Source organism: Acipenser ruthenus, chromosome 4, assembly GCF_902713425.1.
Source record: "Acipenser ruthenus chromosome 4, fAciRut3.2 maternal haplotype, whole genome shotgun sequence".
NCBI lineage: Eukaryota > Metazoa > Chordata > Actinopteri > Acipenseriformes > Acipenseridae > Acipenser > Acipenser ruthenus.
Window position 1 is genome coordinate 90,667,301 of NC_081192.1, and position 23,652 is coordinate 90,690,952.

At 38.1% G+C, this 23,652-nt stretch overlaps 1 protein-coding gene and 1 long non-coding RNA gene across 3 annotated transcripts; both read right to left on the reverse strand.

Moving 5' to 3' along the window:
- Positions 1-347: 347 nt before the first annotated feature.
- LOC117399571 (protein disulfide-isomerase A4-like) lies at positions 348-9,797 on the reverse strand. The gene is made up of 10 exons (XM_033998846.3): positions 9,443-9,797; positions 6,544-6,721; positions 5,252-5,457; positions 4,786-4,924; positions 3,600-3,805; positions 3,121-3,279; positions 2,717-2,868; positions 2,138-2,294; positions 1,647-1,880; positions 348-1,087 (listed from the first exon to the last, which is right to left on the reverse strand). Exons 1-10 carry the CDS (start codon positions 9,522-9,524, stop codon positions 669-671), a joined length of 1,932 nt encoding a protein of 643 aa, XP_033854737.3. The 5' UTR covers positions 9,525-9,797; the 3' UTR covers positions 348-668.
- An 8,493-nt stretch (positions 9,798-18,290) lies between these two features.
- LOC131736967 (uncharacterized) lies at positions 18,291-22,052 on the reverse strand. 2 transcript variants are annotated; one of them, XR_009328564.1, is made up of 3 exons: positions 21,931-22,052; positions 21,259-21,450; positions 18,291-20,431 (listed from the first exon to the last, which is right to left on the reverse strand). It is a non-coding gene; the product is annotated as an uncharacterized LOC131736967 (long non-coding RNA). The 2 variants fall into 2 exon arrangements; XR_009328563.1 differs by having other exon boundaries at positions 18,292-20,431; positions 21,398-21,450.
- Positions 22,053-23,652: the final 1,600 nt, after the last annotated feature.

The window sequence follows — 23,652 nt, forward strand, 5'->3', positions numbered from 1 at the left end:
AAAAATCTCACTTGATTCTTATGAAACACCACCCCTAAATGTGGTTAATTTGAAATATTGGTTGCCAAACTAGTCAATTATTTCAGTAAGCTCTATAAACATTTGGTGCAGACAGCACACTTTGGCACACAAGGTCTTGATCTTTTAAAATCAATTGAAGGAATACATTATGAAATCTACATGTTCATATTTTTTCTGACCCCTCCCCCCCAGAAAACACCACACACAACTGACAAAAACTAGATTTATACTTTAGTTAACTGATGGTGTTGGATTTAGAAGAAAATATTATTGAATTTCCCACATTACTTCGTATGTATTTATAAAATAACATACCAGGATCAAGATCCTTTTTATAATCTTTTATTTAAAAAGATTTTATTACAAAACACATGTAACTGGTAACCAGTGCAAGCTTTGGAAAACTGGAACCTCGAGATTTCAGAAACACACTTGGCAGTTTTTATTTCCTTTACTTAACACATTCAGTTCATATACATTCATTACCAACCATTTGCACAACTTTAAAGGTTACAGCTGTTATACAGCAACTGCATTGCACCGCCCCCCCTCCCCCCAAAAAAACCAAAAAAACAAAACCTATACCTTTAGTTTTGCTTACTGCATTATTTTTCTTAAGTCACATGTAACCTCTACCAGTAGATTCTTTACAGTTCATCTTTACTTCTCTCTGACAGAAGTGTTGCATGCTCTTTCAAAAACTTGCTCAAGCTTTCGACGTCTCGAGTTCCACCTTCAAATTTGACAGGGTTCTGTTTGTTGTTGCTGGGTGCAAAGTAAATAGTGGGGAATCCTTCTACTTTGTAGTTATCATTAGGTATGTCATTGGCAGTGGAATCCATCTTGGCAATAACTAGATTTTTCTCATGCTTGTACTTCTTTCCCAATTCATTATATTCTGGCTCCAGTTGTTTGCAGTGCCCACACCACGGTGCGTAGAACTCAATGAGGACATCTTTCTTTTTATCCAGGACGATTTCCTCAAAGGTTTTTCCCACAACCACCTTCACTGGGCCTTTGTTGCTCTTGGGCACTGGTTGAGATTTCACAACAGCTTTTAATTTTCCTACAGAAAAAAATAACATAACCCATAAGCAGTCAATAAATTAAAAGGGTTTATGGCCACATACAATTGTTATTATTTGTTTTAAATATCAGTTTGCAGACAGCACCTGGCTTTTATAAAGACACAGTGATAAATGGTTTCAGGGTGTGAGGAGGTTTGCGGCCTGCAGCTAATACCACCTTTGGTATATGAAAAAGTGGTTTGTCTAAAATTACTCGATAAAGCCAAGTGGCTAATTTCCTGCAGTTATAATTACCTTAAGAATGCTTACCAACAGAAAATTAAATTACATTTACTTGTTTTATATAAACTTTATAGAAGCTCAATCAATTTTTTTTTTTTTTTTTTTTTCAAAAAAAGAAGAAAAAAAAAAAAGAAAATCAGCTGAAGTACATAAAACAGACTTTTTTTTTGTAACCACAAACATCTCTCCCTTTTGGCGAGAATTGGAAACTCAAGTTCCGATTGCTGCAATTCTCGTATCTATGGACAAGCATGGCTTTATAGATACAGCTCAACAGTACGGTTGCATACAACAACTAATTAAATAAGATCATACCTTTCTTGAATGCCATGACAAACTCCCTCAGAACATCTGAATCAAATTCTTCAGGTTCCATGCTGTATTTCTTGCCTCCATCTCCCAGAATTCCAACATTCACCTCCTCCCCACTATCACTCAGGCCCAGTGCTTTCAGCTCTTCTGCATAGTCCTCCTCGTCAGCTATTACAAATGTGTATTCTGGGAAATCATGGGCTACCTCCAAAACTTTGTTACGCCAGAACTGAGTGGCTGGAAGAATGAAAAAACACAGTGATAATTACTATATAGAGGAATGGGCTTACTGGCTGATAGGGTCACTGACCTCAAAATATATATGTTCTACTTTATTTGCTGCAACAGACAATGCCCCAAAGCACTGAATTTAAATGAATACCGTAAAATGTATGAAAAACTTAATGCAGTATTTCTATTATCTTCTTAAAATATAATGTATGTATCTTTCAGAATGCACATAATACAGAACATCTGTATGTACACACACTCACCAACACGATAATCATAGCTGAAGTCAACACCATAGTAAATAACAACCATTGGACGTTTGGTGTATCTCTTGCCATCGTTACTCTGCTTCCTATGTCCAACCAATGGCAGGGTATGTTTGTCAATGAACTCCTTCACTTCTGCCTCGGTGGTGGATTCCTATGAAAAAAAAAAAAAAAAAAGTTAGATTACTTTCTCCTTGAAATCATGGCAGCAGTGTGGAGTAGTGGTTAGGGCTCTGGACTCTTGACCGGAGGGTTGTGGGTTCAATCCCCAGTGGGGGACACTGCTGTTGTACCCTTGAGCAAGGTACTTTACCTAGATTGCTCCCGTAAAAACCCAACTGTATAAATGGGTAATTGTATGTGAAATAATGTATAGTGTGATATCTTGTAACAATTGTAAGTCGCCCTGGATAAGGGCGTCTGCTAAGAAATAAATAATAATAATAATAATGGCATTTCTAGCTCCCCTCTTCTCCATTGTATCTGCCTTATTTTCAGTTAGTTTTCCTTCCATAACAAACACAGGGAGATTTTAAAGTCACTTGATCCAGTTGAATAAATATTATGCACACTTACTTTAATAGTTAAGATATAGGATTTGGGTTCAAATTTGGAATGGAATTTTTCAGGTTGCATCATGACCACTTGTCCTGCAGAAGCTTTCAAATACTTTGCGATTTCATTACTGAAGGTGTGGTGGAACTTGTAGTCTTCTCTCAGGTTGTTGCCTAAGAAGCAAATGGGAATACATCAAACTTAGCATATATTTCTATAAAATACTCCACAGTAGTTAACATCAAGGCAATATACCTCAGTACAACTGGAAGCTAGACATTCTGGGGCCACAGTTTGAATTTAAACCTTCCCGAATCAAAAAGTATTGAAAAAAACTTTAACATACCTGATCTAAAGCATCTATAATGTTCCACATTTATTGTGAGACTTCCATTACAAGACTTTCAGAAGCTTCATATACTTACATGTATTTCGGTAAAGTTCCAGAGCAGCATCCTGATCATCAGCAAAGACACCAACAATAATGACATCATCCCCGTCCTTAACAAATTCCTGTATCTGCTTTACAGCCTGGATGTGTTTGGTAGGAGGCCCAGCCTGCTCAATCATATAATCCACAATGCCTTAAAAAAAAGGAGGGGGGGAAGAAGAGAGAGAATTAATACATGCAAGTATTGATTTATTCACTCAATTACAGGCAGTTGTAGATGGTGTCAAAAGGGAACTGCTTCTATGACCCAATAGAAAACAAAACAAAAAACAGCAGATAGTTTTAATTTAGAAACTACAGGTCCTATTCCTTAAACTTTTAACTCTGTATACTTTATCCATTCTTAAACATTTAACTAATATGCTAAATGAAGAAATAAAAATGACAGTGGGATGATCATTTTCATTCATCTTCCAGAAACATTCTAGAAGGTTCTGTTGCTAAAGACATTACCATGCTTTTCTCTTGGTCCATTGTATTCAAATGCTTTGCCCTTTCGGAAGATCTTCAGTGTTGGGTAACCAGAGACTTCAAACCGTGTGGCAACCTCAGATTCTACCGTAGCATCAACCTTCGCCAGTGGAATGGGTGGAGTGCGCTTGCTGAGCTCCTTGGCAGCCTTTTCATACTCCGGAGCGAGCTGCTTACAGTGTCCACACCTGTGATAACAGCAGCAGTCAAATATCCACCACACAAATGAGCAAGACAGTCAAACTACCTATATAACAATGAACAATGCACAAAAACAAGGACTGACCGGCCTATTCTTCCTGCAAACCAAACAGAATGGCTGCATTACAGGAGGGATATAGGGACACTGCATTGAGAGTTCAATGCCCTGTTTACCAAGGCATGTATTTTAAAAACTTCACAAGTTGGGGTTAACACAGTGGAAATACTGTTTTTAAAAGTTGTCCTCACTGCCTTGTGCGGCTGATGTGAAGGTATTTTTTTGTTGTGCTGATATAATCCAATCACATAGTTTTACACAATCATTTTCAAATCTTGGTAGGGGCTCTCTAAAGTCATTTCTTTTTTTTATTGTTGACTTATTTTAAGAGTAGCCTACCCAGGCCACATACCGCTGTCATAGTACAGCTGCATAGCATACAATCTGGGCAACAATAGTTTTCAGTGTTTCTTTAAATGCCCATAAAATCTTTGTGCATTATAAATGGGTATTGTATTTGTTATTTCTCAGCATCAGAATGCGATGTAGTTATTTCCATTGCGATTCTCGTCACACAGAAATGAACATTCATAGATGCGACTACTTGGGAAACTTTAAAAGTAACTCAGTGTACACAAAGATACATTTATAGTATCGGCAATTTAAATTTCAGGTATAATTAAATCATGTAACATAATGGCACCAGCGTACAGCACTTGCACCAATTTCTGAAAATACATGCCCAAGCTGAGAACTGGTATATGATGCAATTGAAATATGTTTAAGAACACATATTCCCAAATCCACTGTCAGATTAAACAAGTCATTTGGAGCAAACTCTCAATTTGCTCTTCATTTAGACAGTAGCCCACATCACAAAACAGGAAGCTCACACTGGCACAGGCTTTTCCTGGCATCTAAGAAACTGCCTCACAAGAAAACGATGCATGTCCATTGGGAGATTCTTACCAAGGTGCATAGAACTCCACAAGAATGATGTCTGCCTCGTTGACCACCTCATCAAAGTTGTCATTGGTCAAGACCATGGTGACCTCCGGTGGGGGAGCCCAGTCTGGCTGAGCCACCTCCTTCACTTTGGCAACAATAGCTGAAACAAAATATGAAGCAAGTCAACCCACGGCTTTATATATATCTGGAAAACACATTTTAGACATTTTAAATACTAACACACTGAAATACTCTGCAGGGACCAACATTAAAATACTGTGTAGCTAAAGCAGGTGTATACAAATGTATTGCTGAGTCATGTACTGCTAAGATATCATCTCATTATGTGAGAAACAATATTATCAGCATAATAAAATAAGGTTTTCTACTTTTATATCCAAGCTGGTACGTCACAAAAGGGTTTATGTAATATAGTACAAAAAAAAAAAAAAAAAAAGGTTAACTGCTGTAAAAGCAGAAGACAAACCTTTTTCTGATCGATCTCCATCATAATCCACTGGCTGCCCTTTCTTCAGGATCTTGAAAGTGGGGTAACCGCGGACTTCAAACCTGCTGCCAAGTGCGGTCTCTGCAGTAGCATCAACCTTGGCTACAGGGATTGGTGGATCGTTTTCCTTCAGAGTTTGTGCGATTTTTTCATACTCAGGAACAAACTGCTTACAGTGTCCACACCTGAAAAATACACATTTAGGCTCATTCCAAATTGTATGGACTTTACATATACTGGACACACTTGGGTTGTTTAACAAATTTGCAGTACTACGGCCCTGCCTTTTAAAATTAAGCTACCACCACGGCGCACTACTGGAGCACATGTCACGATTTTAGAAGCGACAACTTAGTCAATTCATGACTTCAATGCAGAGATACTGGGATATGATGCACTGTCATTAATATTTTCCACTTGTAAAACCACCTTTTTGGAAGCATACTTTTTAAATTGACATATCGAAATAGTAACATTTGATAATTCAAAAGATTTGTTGATTATTATTTTAAGAACGTTTAAAATACAGGACAGATCACAGAAAAACTCTTCTGGTTGCAATAACTCTTGAGCGGGACGTCACAAGTCTTACAAGATGCATTTCATAGGAAAGAATCAGGTAATTCCTGTGTATTACAGAAAAATGTGATGTAGTTAATTTGTTAATGCTGATCTCTGCGTTTACTGATTTACACACAACCACAAAGCCCTGCAACAGAGAACAAAGAGAAGGCTTGTTTAGCTGAGAGGAATGAAACTGTAAAACGAAACCAAAAACAAGTTTGCTAGCTTTAAATGGTTCAAAATTAAATATTCTCTGAAAACTTGCCTTTGACTTTGCAATTGCTTCAATAGGCAGTGTTGGCTACAAACATTACATGCAACGTGCTACTGTAATCTGATTACATTTCAGTTATAACTGAAACGATTACTTTTTCAGGAAGGTGAAGAAATGTGGTAACGGATTACTTGTGAAAAAATATTGTAGTTACTTTTCATTCAACTGTGCAAGTTAAACTTGACAACACATGAACGCGCTTTTCTTATCACCTTACTAGAAAAGTGTCAGAGAAGGCGACGAGTGGGTTTGATAGTTCACCTGACTAAAAAAAAACATATCTGTAAAAAAGTAAACTGTGTCTGAAAAGTACTTTAATTAGTTACATTATTTTCAAAGTAATGAGAACATTTGTTCAAGTAACTAACAGATTACTTTAAAAGTAAACTTCCTCATACTGAACACAGCAGCATAAACCCCCAGCGACACTCACCATGGTGCATAGAACTCCACCAGCACAGTATCCTTATCAGCTACAAATGTGTCAAAGTTAGAATCTGTCAAAATCAACACCCCATTTTCTTCTTTGGCATCTGTATCAGTGTCCTCCTCTTCATCTTCATCTTCACCATCTTCCTGTTCACCATCTTCCTCCTCCTCCTCTGTGGCATCTGTAAATGTATTTATTTTTTTACAGCGAGTCACTTTCCACTATCCATCTAACAAAGAGCCTAAGTCTGTCTTAGTATGTTTATCCATTAACTAGGACCCCGTTCACACTGCTGTGCTGGCCCAGGGCCGTCTCATATTTAGGTCTGCAACCCCGTTCACATTTGCAGTTTAAGGTGCCTTTGCGTGTTCACATATGTGACTGAAAAGCAGCTCTAAAATGTGGCGAATATCTGATTTATTTATTTATTCATTTATTTTAAAAAGGGAACAGTCTGCACGCAGAATGGAAGAGCTACTGGGATATACAGTAATCCTTGATTTGTAGCAGATGTTTCTTATCAATATATATTTTTTCAGTGCAGCACAGTAGCAATTTTATGGTATAATATATGTATTAAAAAAATTGACTACGTTGACAATGTTATGGTGTGTAACGGAGTGATGGTCCGAGCTTACCCGCACCCACAATCACATTATTCTCTCAAGAACACGGGGGTATTTAGAACACAGGAAACAGCAACTTGCTAGTGTTCACAGGTATAAATATTTATTTTTGTAATGGATACTTCACTCAGATTGCAAATGACTAACAGGTTGTACATACAAGGACGCACATTCACAAGACAAGCTCACAAATGACCACCTAATAGTACTACTGCTCCCTCCTAAGCCACCTAACAAGTTCATCCCGAGTGCTACAGTTTAGTGAAGGCCGCATGTGTACGCGAGTACAAAAATTATTGTAGATAGTAATTCATAGCCAGCCAGCATTTTTGTAAATAGCAACACATGTAATGTACAATCAAATAAACATTTTACTTGTGTCATCGGTGTCAATTTCAGGCGGAGCTTCATGGTCGGCAAGGTGACACAGCTGAGAGAATTTTTTCCTCTGTCATCCGGTCTGTTGCTGTCAGTGTCAGTTTCTCAGCACACAGTACAGTTAGTTGCTCAGTAACGAGGTGCAAACAGATGATTGATCGATCAGAGTGTTTACGAAGGTGCTTTTTTATAAAAAAAAAAAAAAAAAATCTAAATATATAATGGTGTTTTTTTTTTACAAAATAAAATCTACGTCTATTTTTAGGGACACCAACTGTTGTTGCTGATTCTAACTTAAGCACTTCACATCAGGACTAGCACACTTCAAAAGGTACTAGTCCTTTGGACTAGTAGCACAATATTGTTAGTTTCTAACCCTGTGTTATTATCACCAGGCCTCATCTCCACATCCACAGGTACTGTGCATCACTATAGAAAGCAGTAGGAAGTACTACAGTAACTCCATATAAATGCAGAAACCATGCAGTACCACTACAGTTGATAAGTATGGTGGCCTTTCAACATGGTCTACAAGTTGGGTCTCCTATCATTTGTACATAAAATCAACAGCATGCATATACACTGGTTATGCAGGCTCTTAACCTACAGCCTCTGTTTCTCCCCCCATTACAATTTATTTTTGTTTGTATACACAAACACACACACTATATATATATATATATATATATATATTGTTTTTACAGCATATAAATATATATATAGTTGAGTAACAATTACCTTTTACGTTAACCTTTTATTTCAAGGCAAGTATCACAATAACATTAACTTTTTATCATCCTATTAGAATGTTTTTTAAAAGCATGTTAACATCAAACAAACAAAAAAAAAACCCTTACCGGAAAGAAATTACTTTAGTAGTGAAAAAAACTGATTTGACTGGATATCATAAAAAACAGTAGCTTCCATAGTGCTTTTCCAGATAACTATACAACTAGTGCCAACACCTCTAGTCATTAAATATAGCTCAATCAAATCAAGCCACCAGTCTCTTACTGCTTTGCATAAACTTCATTTTATTGTGACAATGCTACAGGCACACAAAAATGAATTGAACTACCGAAAAGGTGAGTTTCACCTTGATAAAATGAGAGAGTCACTGAGCCACTCACAGCATGATTTACAAAAGGGGCAAAATAAGAACTAGGTCGCAAAGCGATTTCTAAAAGCTGATTTGGGTCTCAAGTATATGGCTTTCAAAGGGTTTAGATGAATGAGCCGTGTATTCACTTGTTGACGCTTAAGAAATATAAATCAAGTGAGGTGGTTACATTAATCATGCTTTAAAAATCGTTTTGCTGCCTAGTTCTTATTTTGTCCCTTCTGAAAATCATGCTGTAATCTTTCATTTTGCACCATTAAGTTTGTCTTATATATATATATATATATATATATATATATATATATATATATATATATATATATATATATATTATATATATATATATATATATTAGACCTCCACCTGTGTTCAATCTCAAGGGGCCGTATAATTTTGTCAGCAAATTCGCTCCACTGTAAACTAAGTTAGGACTAGTGTGAAACGACATGTCAAACTAGTAAGGAAAGCAGCACTCAAATCACTTACACACACTGGGTTTTCATACAAAATGCGACTCAGGCGGGGTGCGACGATTTGACCAGAAGCCCACAAATACTTCCGGCTCGTGTGTGTGTGTGTGTGTGTGTGTTGTTTTTTTTTTCACTTCTAGAGCACCAAAAGTGAAGTTAGCAAATTTCCTGGCAGATCTATCAGATTAACGATTCTAAAAATATAATGCTGGCACGGTAACAACAATTCAGCCTTGTTTTGCAAACATTCCCATGCACATTCCTACACTGCATTCAACAAAAACGTTTCAGAAAGTGAAATAACTTACCATTTTCTTCACATCGTGCAAAGCTTGTGAGTTGGGCTATGCCAAGCAGTGCCAGAAGCAGCAACGCTTTCTTTCCCTTCATTTTCACAGAGTATCTAATCTATCCTTATTGCCTCCTCGACGTATCTGGTCCACTAGTCACTGTAATCTACGGCTGCTATAATTGGTTCAAACCCACACAATATTTGCTACGTACTCAATACAAATCGCTGTGAAATCAATGCTGCTTATTTCTAATGCACCAAATCATACCGCTGTCACTCTAATAACTAAAGACCTTTTTAAAATCATTTATAGCCACTGTTTGAATTTAGGGTGTTTAATTTGAAATTGTCTGAGGTGCCGCTGTCCCATTGGCTGTTTGGTACCACCAATCCAACTGTGCCACTCAGAACAGAAAAATCGGGACGTTGAGCAAGGCTATTGGCTTCCAAGAGGGCTTGTCGCAGAACATTGGCTAACGAGAAAGAGAGTGCCCTGAGAAAATTCAGAGGAAAGAATAGGGTGAAACAATTCAGCCTTTATTTAGTCAGAGTTCTTGGTGTCAGATACTGAGTTTGTCAGACACAGTCTTTCCTTTAATTGCTAAAATGTATTTTTAACGGTCTATTTAATAACAAAACATAATAAAGTGCCATGTATTTTATATATATGGAGGTGTACACGGTGCAGGAAAGTGAGCTGTAATCAAATTGCGGTTGTCAGCAAAGGGCTGACGTGTGGTTGAAAGCCAGTTCCTGAGACAATCACTAGGTAGAAATGCCCGCAACCTCCAGGCGTTTTACATCTTCATATGTCGAAATAAATCATGATCGCTGTTTCACAACACTTTGAGGGGAAACTTTCCTAGTAGAACAGGTAGGCAACTCTTGGCTAATATAACTTTGATATCTATAAGGAGGCAGTAAGCCTTTTAAAGTTAAAAAAGAGAGATCATTTATTTTTTAAGTTAAAGCAGTTGCATCTAAAAGAGTAGTTCAGGGAGAAAATATAGTTGTATTAATATTATTCCAGGTCTCCATTTTCTGTGCTAAAAATCATTTAGCTTTAGTTATTTTCTTTGTACTTACAGGACACAATTTCAACTGTATTTCACTATTGCTGCATCCTGGTATGGTGACTTTTTTTGTAAGGTCACACAATTTGATAGCAGCTAGACCTTTGTACTGAGTTAGAACCACAACAAATAAAGTGATTAGGCATCATACCAAAATAGATTGCTGTGTGAGACACAGAATGTGCAGAGAAAAAGACCTTACAGTGATACCCTTTCAGATCACAGTGAAGTCACTTTGCAAATAAAACAATGTACAAGAAATAAATAAGCGATCTGTATCTAAACATCTAAATCCCACAACAGGACCTACTAACAAATCAGCCAGTGTGAGTTTAAAAAAAGACTGAGGTAGGAAATTTCAGCAGGAATAAAAAGCTAGGCATTGTTATTTAAAAAGGAAGATTTTTTTGTTTCAATTTAGAGATTCTTGAAGGATCCGATAGTCTCTGCTTCAACAACTCTGTCCGGCAGCCTGTTCCAATGGTTCACCACCCTTTCTGTGAAAAAGCTCCTTCTCCCCTCGGTTCTGAATATAATAATACTTTGTTAAACCCCTTGACATTTTTAAATATATTTAAAAAGTCTCTGGCTCTCCTCCTTTCTAGGCTATGCAGATTCAGCTCTTTCAGTCTATCTTCCAATGACATACCCTTCAATTGTGGGTTTAATCGTGTTGCTCTCATTGTTATCTATGCTTCTCTTTTCATAATGTTTTATATGCTGTATAGTGAAGGGCTTTTTAAACCTTACCAATAAGATTAGATTCCTGAACGGCAGACACTGGAGTAAGAGACTGTTCCGAAAATGATGTGCACCTTTATGTATGCACAGTGCCTCAAATAACAGGTATCCCTAACACATATCATATATCTTAAACATTGATTTACTTTTAGAAAACAGGTCTTTATAACTATTGGCCAGTGATTTTATATAATTCGTGCCAAAGCTGTGCAATCTGGAAGATTATTATTAAACTACTGGATATCAATATAATGCTAGCCAGCTGTATGAAAGCAATCCTGCCAGATATACTGTACTACCAGCATCTGCTGGCGTTCTGGTGATCAGCAATGCTTGGGAATAGGAACTGACATTTACTTGTTTATTTCTGGTCATGAAAACCTCCAATAGATTTATACAGTGGGTCCAAGTATCAAACTTTATACTTAGGAAAAAGCGATTTAGAAAATATACATTTGATTTGATTTCAAATATTAATAATGATATGGTTCAATCCATAAAAAAAATATTTCACCACATTTACCCTGGCAGATTTTTATATTGCACCAAAATACTCATTCCCAGCAAGACGTTGTTTGAACACCCTCTAAAAGCTGAGGTGTGTTTTAGATCCAGAAAGACTGGCTGGGCTACAGTCACAGAAAGTCTCTGAGATTAATGGTTTCATTCTGTTACAATAGCAGAAGGAATGTTGTTGAGCCAGTCAGCGGGGTGTTCAGATCTAGACTGAGTTGCTGTTGTTGCACCTATCCTCATCGCACCTGACTGTAACCAGGGTCATCACAGGGCCCAACTTACCGCTTAAATAAAGTCAAAGATGCTGTAATTACACCGGCTTCACATTTTCCTTTTACATTTATTTTCATTTGGCATTTCCCTTAAACATGCCCCTTCTTTATACAAATACTGTTCATTTGTTTATCAAAGTCTATGAAATATAGTGTGAAATAACATAGCAATAAATACTATTATCAACCAAACCCCCTTTTTTTTTCTTTAGCATTTAGTTATGACACCTTAATGTATAGGGATTTGCAATGCGCAATGCACGGAAGTCACTTTCTGTTGCTATATTTCTTAGATGCTATTATTTTGTTCAGAAATATGTCAAGCAAATGAAGCGAGCGTCTGGCAGGTGCAGCTGCTTCTGGTTCTTTGCTGTGGACAGAGTTAACAAGTCTTCAGAATAATGAAACCAGTACTTTAAGATGATCTCGTTTCTGTACACAAGGGAGGACTTGACAGCCTTAGACTTCTTTAATTTCACACTGGTGCCTATTTGTAGCTGGGTTGTCTACAGAGTGTAAATCTCTCAGATAGGATTTTAACTATTATCTTGTACAGCACAGTATAGTGCTAAATTAAAACTTTGCTCCATTATATCATCTCTAAACCATTGTGCATAAATATGTAATTTTTGTTTAGCAGCTCAAAGTTTAGTCTGACTATAGTTTTAAAATGATCATCCACCTGTACGCATGCATGATTTTCGAGCATGATTCCACTCTGATATTATTAGGCACGACTGTATTTCTTAAAGCAATAGAAAGTTATACCAGTTCCTTTTGGATCATTTTTATGTTGACTTTAATAAAAAACTTTATCATTGTTAGTTATTATCTTGAGGTTAATGTTCTTGATGCTGTGCTGAGATGGTAAGTAAATAGTAATGTGATAAACGTTTACAGTGCAGACTGTTTTGGATGATTTATAATAACTTTGCCGAATAGAATGCGAATACATGTCTTATTTTGATTCTGTGCATCCAAAGACTTGTAATTAAAAGTTTTAAGATTTACTGTTTGGTAATGTGTCCTAAACCAGCAGTTTGTCAGTCTCAAACCGCCGTGACATAAATGATACATTAAATAAAGCGATACTGGAGCCGAAATCTTCAGATAAAAGTGGTACAGTTTTAAAAAAAGGTTGAAAACCACTGCACTGACCCATCATTCAAACCGATCTGTAATTCCCAGTTTGCCATCAGGTATTTCCAGCTCGTTGAAAGGAAAGACAGGCATATTGAAGACTCAATATGACACTGTTGAAAGGAAAGACAGGCATATTGAACACTCAGTATGACACTGTTGAAAGGAAAGACAGGCATATTGAACACTCAATATGACACTGTTGAAAGGAAAGACAGGCATATTGAACACTCAATATGACACTGTTGAAAGGAAAGACAGGCATATTGAACACTCAATATGACACTGTTGAAAGGAAAGACAGGCATATTGAACACTCAATATGACACTGTTGAAAGGAAAGACAGGCATATTGAACACTCAATATGACACTGTTGAAAGGAAAGACAGGCATATTGAACACTCAATATGACACTGTTGAAAGACAGGCATATTGAACACTCAATATGACACTGTTGAAAGGAAAGACAGGCATATTGAACACTCAATATGACACTGTTGAAAGGAAAGACAGGCATATTGAACACTCAATATGACACTGTTGGAGCAGGTTTAAGGCACTATGTCATCGGGAATATGGCTTCTAATCTTGTTTTTTCTTCTACATTTTCAGATAAACATTTTGGGTCAGATCAGCTTCATCTTTACACGACTGAAAAGTCAATAAGAGGGCTGAGCCTCACCCATAGAGTTAAGCAGAAAGTAAAGGAAAGGGACCCAGTTCAAAGACAGGGGCTGGACAAAGATCTATAGCACATACTTTCATGTAAAAGTATGATTCTCACATGACTGATTAAAGCTGTTACACAAATGGTGTGTGCCTCCCTGTTACAAGTTAGTTCAGTTATATGGGAAAGACAGAGGGCTGTCAGTGAAATTATGGAGGAACATAGTAAACAGATACCAAGAAGATACATTTTAATGTAAAACTGCAGTATTGATGTACTTCCAGACAGAACTAAATTATTTACATCCCCCACCCCCATTTACAGAAATATAACTTTCTCTTTAGAAAAAGATATTACATTATTTTGTGCAAAACATTGTCGGACATACTGTAAATACTGTAAACTATAAATGTAACCCATCATGGTTTTAAAAGTAAACACAATAACCAAAAAGACCCATATAAATCTTGACCTTTTTATTTTAACCACAAAAAATCTGTTACCTTTATATTGCATTTTAGTAATAACATTTAGTTACTGGTTATTTAATTAGTTGTAACCCGCTCCACCTAAAAAAAAAAAAATTGTATTCCCACAGTGGCAATGCAAAGTGGTAGACTGACTTTATAAGAATCCTGTATTAATCTTGATGAACCAGTGGGAGGGAATAGGTGCCTGGGGACTATTGAGTTTATATCATTTCTGTTAAAACTATTCAAATACCAAATCAAATTCAAATCCAATTTAATAAAGAGTTTATCACTATGAGCTATAAAACAACACTTTAAATCAATATAAAAATGAAAAATCCACACAAATCCTTCTTCTAGAAACTGCAAATTATGTAAACATGTAAGGGAATAATAATATTAAATGAAAAAGTATATTTGCTTATTATATTATTGTTAAAATAGGTGTAACACATGTTTAATCATATTTTTACAAAGCATGAAACACTTTGTATCTGTATCAGGAGTTGCTGTGCTGTATAATTTCTAATGTTAATTGTTAGAAAGCAATAAAAATATATAAAAGCCCTTTTTCTCTTACTGTGCCAGAAAGCTTGTCCAAATGGACAATACTTAATTTATAAATGGCTTTTAAAACTCTTGAGCCTGGTGGTTATTTAATATAATATGAGGAGGCTGTGTGGTCCAGTGGTTAAAGAACCGGGCTTGTAACAAGGAGGTCCCTGGTTCAAATCCCATCTCAGCCACTGACTCATTGTGTGACCCTGAGCAAGTCACTTAACCTCCTTGTGCTCTGTCTTTTGGGTGAGACGTAGTTGTAAGTGGCTTAGCAGCTGATGCATAGTTCACACACCCTAGTGTTTGTAAGTCACCTTGGATAAAGGCGTCTGCTAAATAAACAAATAATAATAATAATATACAATACATATCACATGATTATCTTAAAAAAATAAGCTAGTGAATGATAGGCTGCCAATTAAAGCAGCCAGGAAGATCAAGATGGTCACAGTTTGCTTCCAGATCTGGGTTCAGCCACCCCTGGATCAGGCACTTATCCCAGAATATCAGCCTGTACCACCCTCTGTTTTAACATTCCTGTTATTCATTGAGTTCAATACCAAAATGTTTGTTTGGACAATATTTTGTAAATAGATTACATTGTGATTATTCCCAAATCAAGTTTCAATCCATTCCATTCTAAATAAAAAGGTCATCATTTGTACAGATAGCTGCAGTACACGATTTATGTGGGTAGAATAAATGAGCTCTACTGCTCTCTCCCTTTGGTTACTGTAATGCACAGATTATGCAAAAAGGCATAGATATCTGGTCACCTGTCCACTGGCAGGTTAGGGGAAGACCATAGAAACATAAAGTCACCAGCACTGTCTTAGTGACTCCAGTAGAGCAGTGAGCTCATTCTGCAGATCTGAATCTTGTGCGTCCTCGGGAATCAAAAAGTGGCGATCAGCTTTCTTTGGTTTCTTTTTTTGTTTATCTTTTTTCATCTTGGCCCCTTCCTGCACTTTTTGCCCTGATCTCTGACCTTCGGTGTTGCTGTACTGTGACGATCGCTCAGGGCTTGACAGTTTGCTTGGCTGATCCATTGTCTCTTAAGCAGATTCGGAGGTTTTCTCTTCAGTGACATCACCATCCTCATCATTATCGCCAGCCCCACTGCCTGTGACCTCAATGGGGCACTCTAAGGGCTTGTTGATGGTGGTGTGAGATCGTTTAAGCGGTTTGCGGCTCCTGCTGTACAGACTGGCAGACGTGGACCGCTGCTGGTGGCTCGTCCTGCTTTTGATTGACTGCGTAGTCAGCTTCTCGGGACACTTGGTCCCGCCCAGCACGTGGGGTAAATCGTCTCCGAGTTTCGCAAGGTTATAGTGATCTGGGTTTACTGCACAATTTGTCTGGCAACTGCTGCATTGCTCTGGCAAACTACAAGAATCTGACATTGAAGCACAGGACTCACTTGATGGATTTGTACTTCCAGGGAGAGTAACACTGGGCTTTGTAGAGTCTGACAGAGAATCTTCTCTATCTTGGGAGTGGGTATGGCTGGACTTGCAGTTCTCAGAATTGTCAACAGATGTCGCTGACGGGCTGCCATGGTTTTTCAGATGCAGATGGCGAAACATTTCAGCTTCAAGCTGTGATCTAAAGTAAAGGGAGGTGTATCAGTTTTTTTGTTTTTTTTCTCAAATTCCTACTTAAAAAAAAGATTGGGAGAGGACAGCAGGTTTGAAGGTCCAGTTTGTCTTCCCTAGAGAAGCTCATTTTTGTGTTACTTAAATGTAGCTTTTTTACATCAAGAGGCCTTGTTTATATATATATATATATATATATATATATATATATATACAGTGCCTATAGGAAGTCTACACCCCCTTGAACTTTTTTCACATTTTGTTATGTCAGTGCCTCAGAGTTTCATGCATTTAAATTAGGATTTTTTTCCACTTATCTACACACCATACTCCACACTGTTAAGGGGAAAAAAGTTTTTATTGAGAAAAAAATTATATATTAAAAATACAAAACTGAAAGATCATAATTGGTTAAGTCTCCACCCCCCTGAGTTAATACTTGGTGGAAGCACCTTTGGCAGCAATTACAGCTGTGAGTCTGTTGGGATAGGTCTCTACCAACATTGCACACCTAGATTTGACAATATTTGACCATTCTTCTTTACAAAACTGTTCAAGCTCTGTCAAGTTCCTTGGGGAGCGTTGATGGACAGCAATCTTCAAGTCATGCCACACATTTTTGATTGGATTTAGGTCGGGGCTGTGACTGGGCCACTCAAGGACATTTACCTTTTTGTTCCTTAGCCACTCCAGTGTAGCTTTGGCTGTGTGCTTTGGGTTGTTGTCATGCTGAAAGGTGAACTTCCGTCCCAGTTTCAGCTTTCTTGCAGAGGGCAGCAGGTTTTCCTCAAGGACTTCTCTGTACTTTGCTCTATTCATTTTCCCTTCTATCCTGACAAGTGCCTGTGGCAATGTGCCCCGCCCCTGTGTGCATTTCTGTGTTAATGTTGGTGTATTGTAGTTGGTACACGGGATATAATGTAGGTAATGAGCATGAGTATTTAAAATGTATAATTGTATTTAGGCACGGGATTGCACTTCACATGCATTTAAAGTATTTAATATGTGAGCACGAGGGTGCACATAATTAATTCATGTGAGAGAGAGAGAATATAAAAATAATCAATTGCTATGTCGTGCTGGAGGACCAGCACGGTACGTGTTTGTTTACTGTTTGTCCCTGTTTGTTAGTGTCTCTTCGTTTTGTTTGTCTGTTTATTTTGGCCGCAAGTGCCGTGTCCTGTGTTTTGTTAAAACCTTTTAATTTATAATAAACCGGCGCAAGCAAGCACCTCCATCATTTCACCTCATCTGTCCTGTCTGTGTTATTTATCTTCTGGTTCTGACGTCACCACTCAGCCAGCCGTGTGACAGTGCCCCAGTCCCTGCTGATGAGAAACCACCCCATAACATGATGCTGCCACCACCATGCTTCACAGTAGGGATTGTGTTCTTTGGGTGATGCTCTGTGTTGGGTTTGTGCCAAACACAACGCTTAGCATTTAGGCCAAAAAGTTCAATTTTAGTTTCGTCAGACCACAAAACTTTTTGCCACACGGCCACAGAATCTCCTGAGTGTTTTTATGCATGCTTCAAACACAATTTTCAGTTTACCGGGCTGCCCATGGCTAGCCAATTCACACATTCACACCGACTGCAGTTTTTTAACTTGGAAGACAGATTATACAATTATTTATAAACTTAATTTAGTGAGAAAATAGCTTTTCTCCCAGTTGCAATAGAAGGTCCAGCTTCAGTTGCAAAAATATTCAGCAGTTGTTCAGTGGAAGCATTTGATGCAAAATTTGTGACTAACACCGATGAGCCGAGAACCTGTGTAGTTGCAGAAGTATGAAATAACAGGGCTACCAGACATAACTGTCTGGTTCTGGGGCAGGGTCCAGTAATAAATATAACTTCCATTTGTCCACAGATGTCCTGAAACAATAACAATAAGAGATGTGAGAGTCACTGACAAACAGCTACATGCCAGCCAAATTAAAGTTTTGGTTATTATAGATGCTTGTGACAGAAAGACAATGATTCTTGGTGGTAAATCTCCCTCTCGACCTGTGAGGGTACTAAGTAACGGGAACAGAGTACCCTGGACTACTTGGCCTGACACTTCGTTCCGAGGCTTACATAGAAGTCGGTCACGTAGAAAAGAGACGGAGCTTCGGTACACTAACTCATTGACCCAGAGGAGAAATAGTGTGGCAGCTGCAGATCATAAAACACAGCTGCAATTGTGTACCAAGGGGTCATGAGTGACGGTATAAATAGGGGTCAAAGCAATGTTATCTGTTCCTTCGTTTTGGTTATTATAAAGTGACCCGGAAGGACCTGTGTTTGTTGTGGAGATAACCGTGAGTGTTTTGTTTTGTTCTGTCTATTTGTTACTTTTATCACTAGACAGCCAACACGTTCCGGAGCTGTCGCCAGAGGCCAGCACAAACCGGGAACAGCACTTCACTTGTTTCACAGTAACTTGTATTGTACCACAAACACTAATTCACACACTAAAGGGACTTGTGTATGTGTTTTGTGTTTAATGTGGGGATACAATAACGGGACTATTATTTTGGGAACAGCTTGGGGATTATAAATGTAAGTAATACTCGTTGCTGTATTACTTACCAGCATTATTATTTACTGTTTGTTTCGCCGTCAGGCACTGGACAAAACAAATAAAAACAAACCTTTTCACCTGGATTACAATTGTCTGTCTGTTCTTTAATCACCTGCACCTGCACACTATTAACCACTTTGCTACAATGCTAGAAGGTGTTTTGGCTGGTAAAGGAATATCAGTGACAGACACTCTACTTGCCATTAACCATTACCATGATGCTCTCTCCTAGCACTGGCTGCTGTGGAGTTTCTTTTGTTACCACATGTATCTCTTTGACCACAAGGGTTACTGTAGTACTGCTGAAAGACGACACACGATTGGAGGCTCTAACCACAACTTGCAAACATCCCATCTGATTGAAAATAAAATCCATGCTCACTGGGTTCCCATTCACATAGCTACTGCGATTGAAAATAAGGGTGCCATTGGTAAAAACCTCCAGAGTCACGTTGGTCCCAGACAGCAAAGCAAAAAACATTGTTGGATGATGATTCACGGTCACCATACCTGGTATGTCAACTACAAAGTCCCCAACCAGATCTTGAACTGTGAATTCCAGGCCATCACTAAGGACAATACATTATTTTCTGCTTTGACAGTAACCAAATAAGCACCTGGATGACTTTACACATGGGCACTTTGTGACCCATCAGTAATAATGCTTGAGTTTATGTTAAAGCTCCATGTGTAAGTGACATTTGTTCCAGTGACCACTCTAGCACTGACAGTGACTAGGGTACCACTAGGTATGCACTCCGGATTTAGCCTACTGAGATAACATCCTGGACCACTAGTTCAGTCTTAAAACGAGGCGTCACTGATAGGGTTGGACGCTACAGCCTGCAGTATATAAAACCCTGTGTCTTGAAATGCATGTGTCAGAGACCAGTCTGAAGTGGTTGTATTGTATAGTTGTCCTTTCTGATGTTCCAACTGACAGAAGACCCAGTCCTATCCGCGTAGCTATTGATCAACAAGGTAGTATTGACTCCGGAAGGGATAACTTGGTCCCCAAACACTGACGGAAAGACATTCTTTATGGGCTCGTAAACCCGTAATTCTTTGGGTAATGTTGCATTTACTACCCCCTTGTCAGAATATACAGTGACTGAGATGTTAAAGCTGCAACCAGTGCTGTACTGATGGAAGACCTGGGTATGAAGGAAGCAGTACTGCCGACCGTAGCTCTCCGCCAGCTGTAGGTGGTTCAAGGTCTGGAAGGCAGGGGAGTCGTCACTGAGCTGGTGGGTGTGGCTGATGCCAGCCTCAAAGGTGACATGAAGGATCAGAAGCTGGCATACCGTGGTGAAGAGCTCCGTTTCCAGTGATATTTTGCCCCACTGCGACTGCATACCCACTGTGGGTGTCAAACGTCAAGTTAGAGAGGACCATTGGCACAACTGCCGAGAGAGAGAGAGAGAGAGAGAGAGAAAGAAAGAGAGAATTTTATACATCAGTTTGAATGGATCCCTAAACAAAAGTTCTACCACTTTACTGGTGTAATTTAAACATCTGATTTAAGCTACAGGACAAATAATGTATACTTTGAAAACAAATCTGGCATTTTTTTCTTAAATTCAATCATAATAAAGACGTGTGGCTTATAAAGCATATTTGATATTGAATCTAACAAATGGCAACTGATAATGTGTTTAGTTCATAGACAGATTAAGATTATCTATATTGTTTAACGATAGTTCTACTTTGCCATAGTAATGTTCAGTGGAACATGCCCATGAGATGCATTTAATTTAAAATGTATTAACTTTGCACAAACATGTTGGATCTCCCTGGAATTTAAAACATAATAAATATCCTGTCACTCCTTACCTACAGACTGTTCCAAAGGACTAGCTAAGGACTAAGTGTCTCATAATCACAGAACTTTCTGTCTGAACAAAACATTTCACGTAATAAATTCACCAGCTGCAAGATGAGACATCTACAAAAGGGTTCAAGGAAAATTAAATTCTGTCTCATCTTGTCTTGTTTTATGGCCTTTTTACACACGTCTGAAATAGATTATATATTCGAAATGTTTTTTTTTTTTTTTCATAAACTGAATTTCTCCCAAAGCAATGCCATTGCCCATAACTAACACTGTCTTTGTAAAACACATTTCTGACTAAACAAAAGAAGAAAGCCACAATATGAAATTCAAATGGCAAAGCAGATCAGTTGTGTGTTGAGAAAAAGCCAATACAGTATTTGGGAAACCAGGTCTTACCTGTTGACACAGTTTTTAGATGCTGAAACATCAATGTTATTTCAAATGTTAAAGTTGTTTGCGGTTGAGCTGCTACCATTATGAGCGGTTTCATCAAGTGTAACAGAGCTGTTGCTAATTTGGTTTTAAAGGAAGTTACCAGATTTGTTGGCACAATAACGTGTTTCTTCTGACAAAGCCATTATCCAGTACCTGCAAAAAAAAAAAAAAAAAAAAAAACACTGAACAGTTCAAGATTTGCATATTTACAGGAAGAGAGAGTCAGAAAGGGTCAGGGTAGCGGGTGTGTGGTTGATTGGGTACCTGTGGTAGGGTGTGGGGAGACAGACACAAAGTTCAAATATGAAACGCCGACACAGGTTAGCTGGCAGGTGTTTTGGTTATAGTTCGGGGCACTCTACCAACAATGGTATTGTGCCCCGTCTTCATACAACACACACAGATGTGTAATCCAAAGTAACAATAAGTGAAAATGCGTAAGAAAAAAGTAAAACAAAATACTTTAAGGAAAAACTACAAAATAAAGTGTGCGGGTTTTTACAGCTGCTCGTTGCTCCCCTCTAGTGGTGGGAGCCCCGAGGAACAGGCACTGTTCTGTAGCCTCTCATACACTGTGGAGCGGCTCAGTCCCGCTAAACTCGCTAACTAAAAAATAGAAGTACAGTAAATAACCCATGTGGCTTGCTTGCACCCCGGGTCTGTCAGCCTCGCGCTGAATTGCCACTCCGTCTCTCCGAGTCGCTGCTCCAGAGCCTCTGCTTTTCAGGCTTCTGCCGTGAAATCACACTCCACCATGTTTCTTACATGAGCCAGAGAGGCTACAAAACAGCGCCTTTTTATTAATTAATGCACCCGTGTAGTCCCACCCCACAGCCAATGACAGAACGTCAGCCGATTTCCTCACAGCTGAGTCCCGTCATAACACATTGCCTGACAGCGTGGGAAAACACGGAGCATACGAACCCCCTACAGGCTCCCGCATGCACCTGACGGTCAGTCCAAATCCCTCCACTCCACAGTACCCTTGTGTATTTTTGACTGTATAAGGATGTTTGGCTATAATCCTTTACTGGGGAACTAGTTTCCCTAGCAGGCTGGTGTAGGAAGCACTGTTTTATGCTATGACATGTTCTGCTTATTTAAGACTTTATGTTGTGTTATTAGTTTGCCTCATGTTAGGGTTGAATAAACCAGACTGAAGGTCTGATGGAAGCACGGTTAGGTAGACTGCATTGGCTCTGAAGGAAGCATGATATTACCATCTGCACTACAGGGAGAGAATAGGGACAACAGGCCCCTCATCCCGCTCTGTATAAGGGCTATAATACTCATTTATCCTGCCTGCAAGAATGAGTTAAATGGCTATGAGTCTGTTTCTTGCCAGCTCCTTTATATCTGGACTGTAACTCTGCTATCCACACCACAGTCCAGTTTAGTCAGCAATGGAAATCTTCAGAAGAGTTACATTTCCAACAAACAGCTAAATTAAATAAATACCATTTTCATACACTTTTTTTGTATATTATATATATTTATTGTCACGTAGCATACATAAGAAAATAATACATCTCGTTGTATCATGATGCAAACTAATCTAAATACCAAGATTCATTACAAGGTTCTCAAGATATACATAAAAATAACTATAACATGCAAATAGACATACAGTCACTCTGCTGTATACCCCGGTAATTTAATAAAAAATAGGAGGAGTGGCAAACACTGTTGCAGCAGCAAAGGTCATTCAAAATGATCTAGACAGCATTCAGAACTGGGCAGACACATTTACATTTAATAGAGAAAAGTGTAAGGTACTGCACGCAGGCAATACAAATTTGCATTATAAATATCATATGGTAGATACTGAAATTGAAGAAGGAATCTATGAAAAAGACCTAGGAGTTTATGTTGACTCAGAAATGTCTTCATCTAGACAATGTGGGGAAGCTAAAAAAAAAGGCCAACAAGATGCTCGGATACATTGTGAAAAGTGTTGAATTTAAATCAAGGGAAGTAATGTTAAAACTTTACAATGCATTAGTAAGACCTCATCTAGAATATTGTGTTCAGTTCTGGTCACCTTGTTACAAAAAGGATATTGCTGCTGTAGAAAGAGTGCAAAGAAGAGCAACCAGAATTATCCCGGGCTTAAAAGGCATGTCGTATGCAGACAGGCTAAAAGAACTGAATCTATTCAGTCTTCAACAAAGAAGACTACGTGGTGTTCTGATTAAAAAAACAAGGACCAGGAGTCACAAAACTGTAAACTTTCTTATGTTCTTATATATATATATATATATATATATATATATATATATATATATATATATAAAATAGAAGTTTGGTGAAGATTGGATGCAAAATCAAGGCCGTTATCGTGTTCACCATATAGAG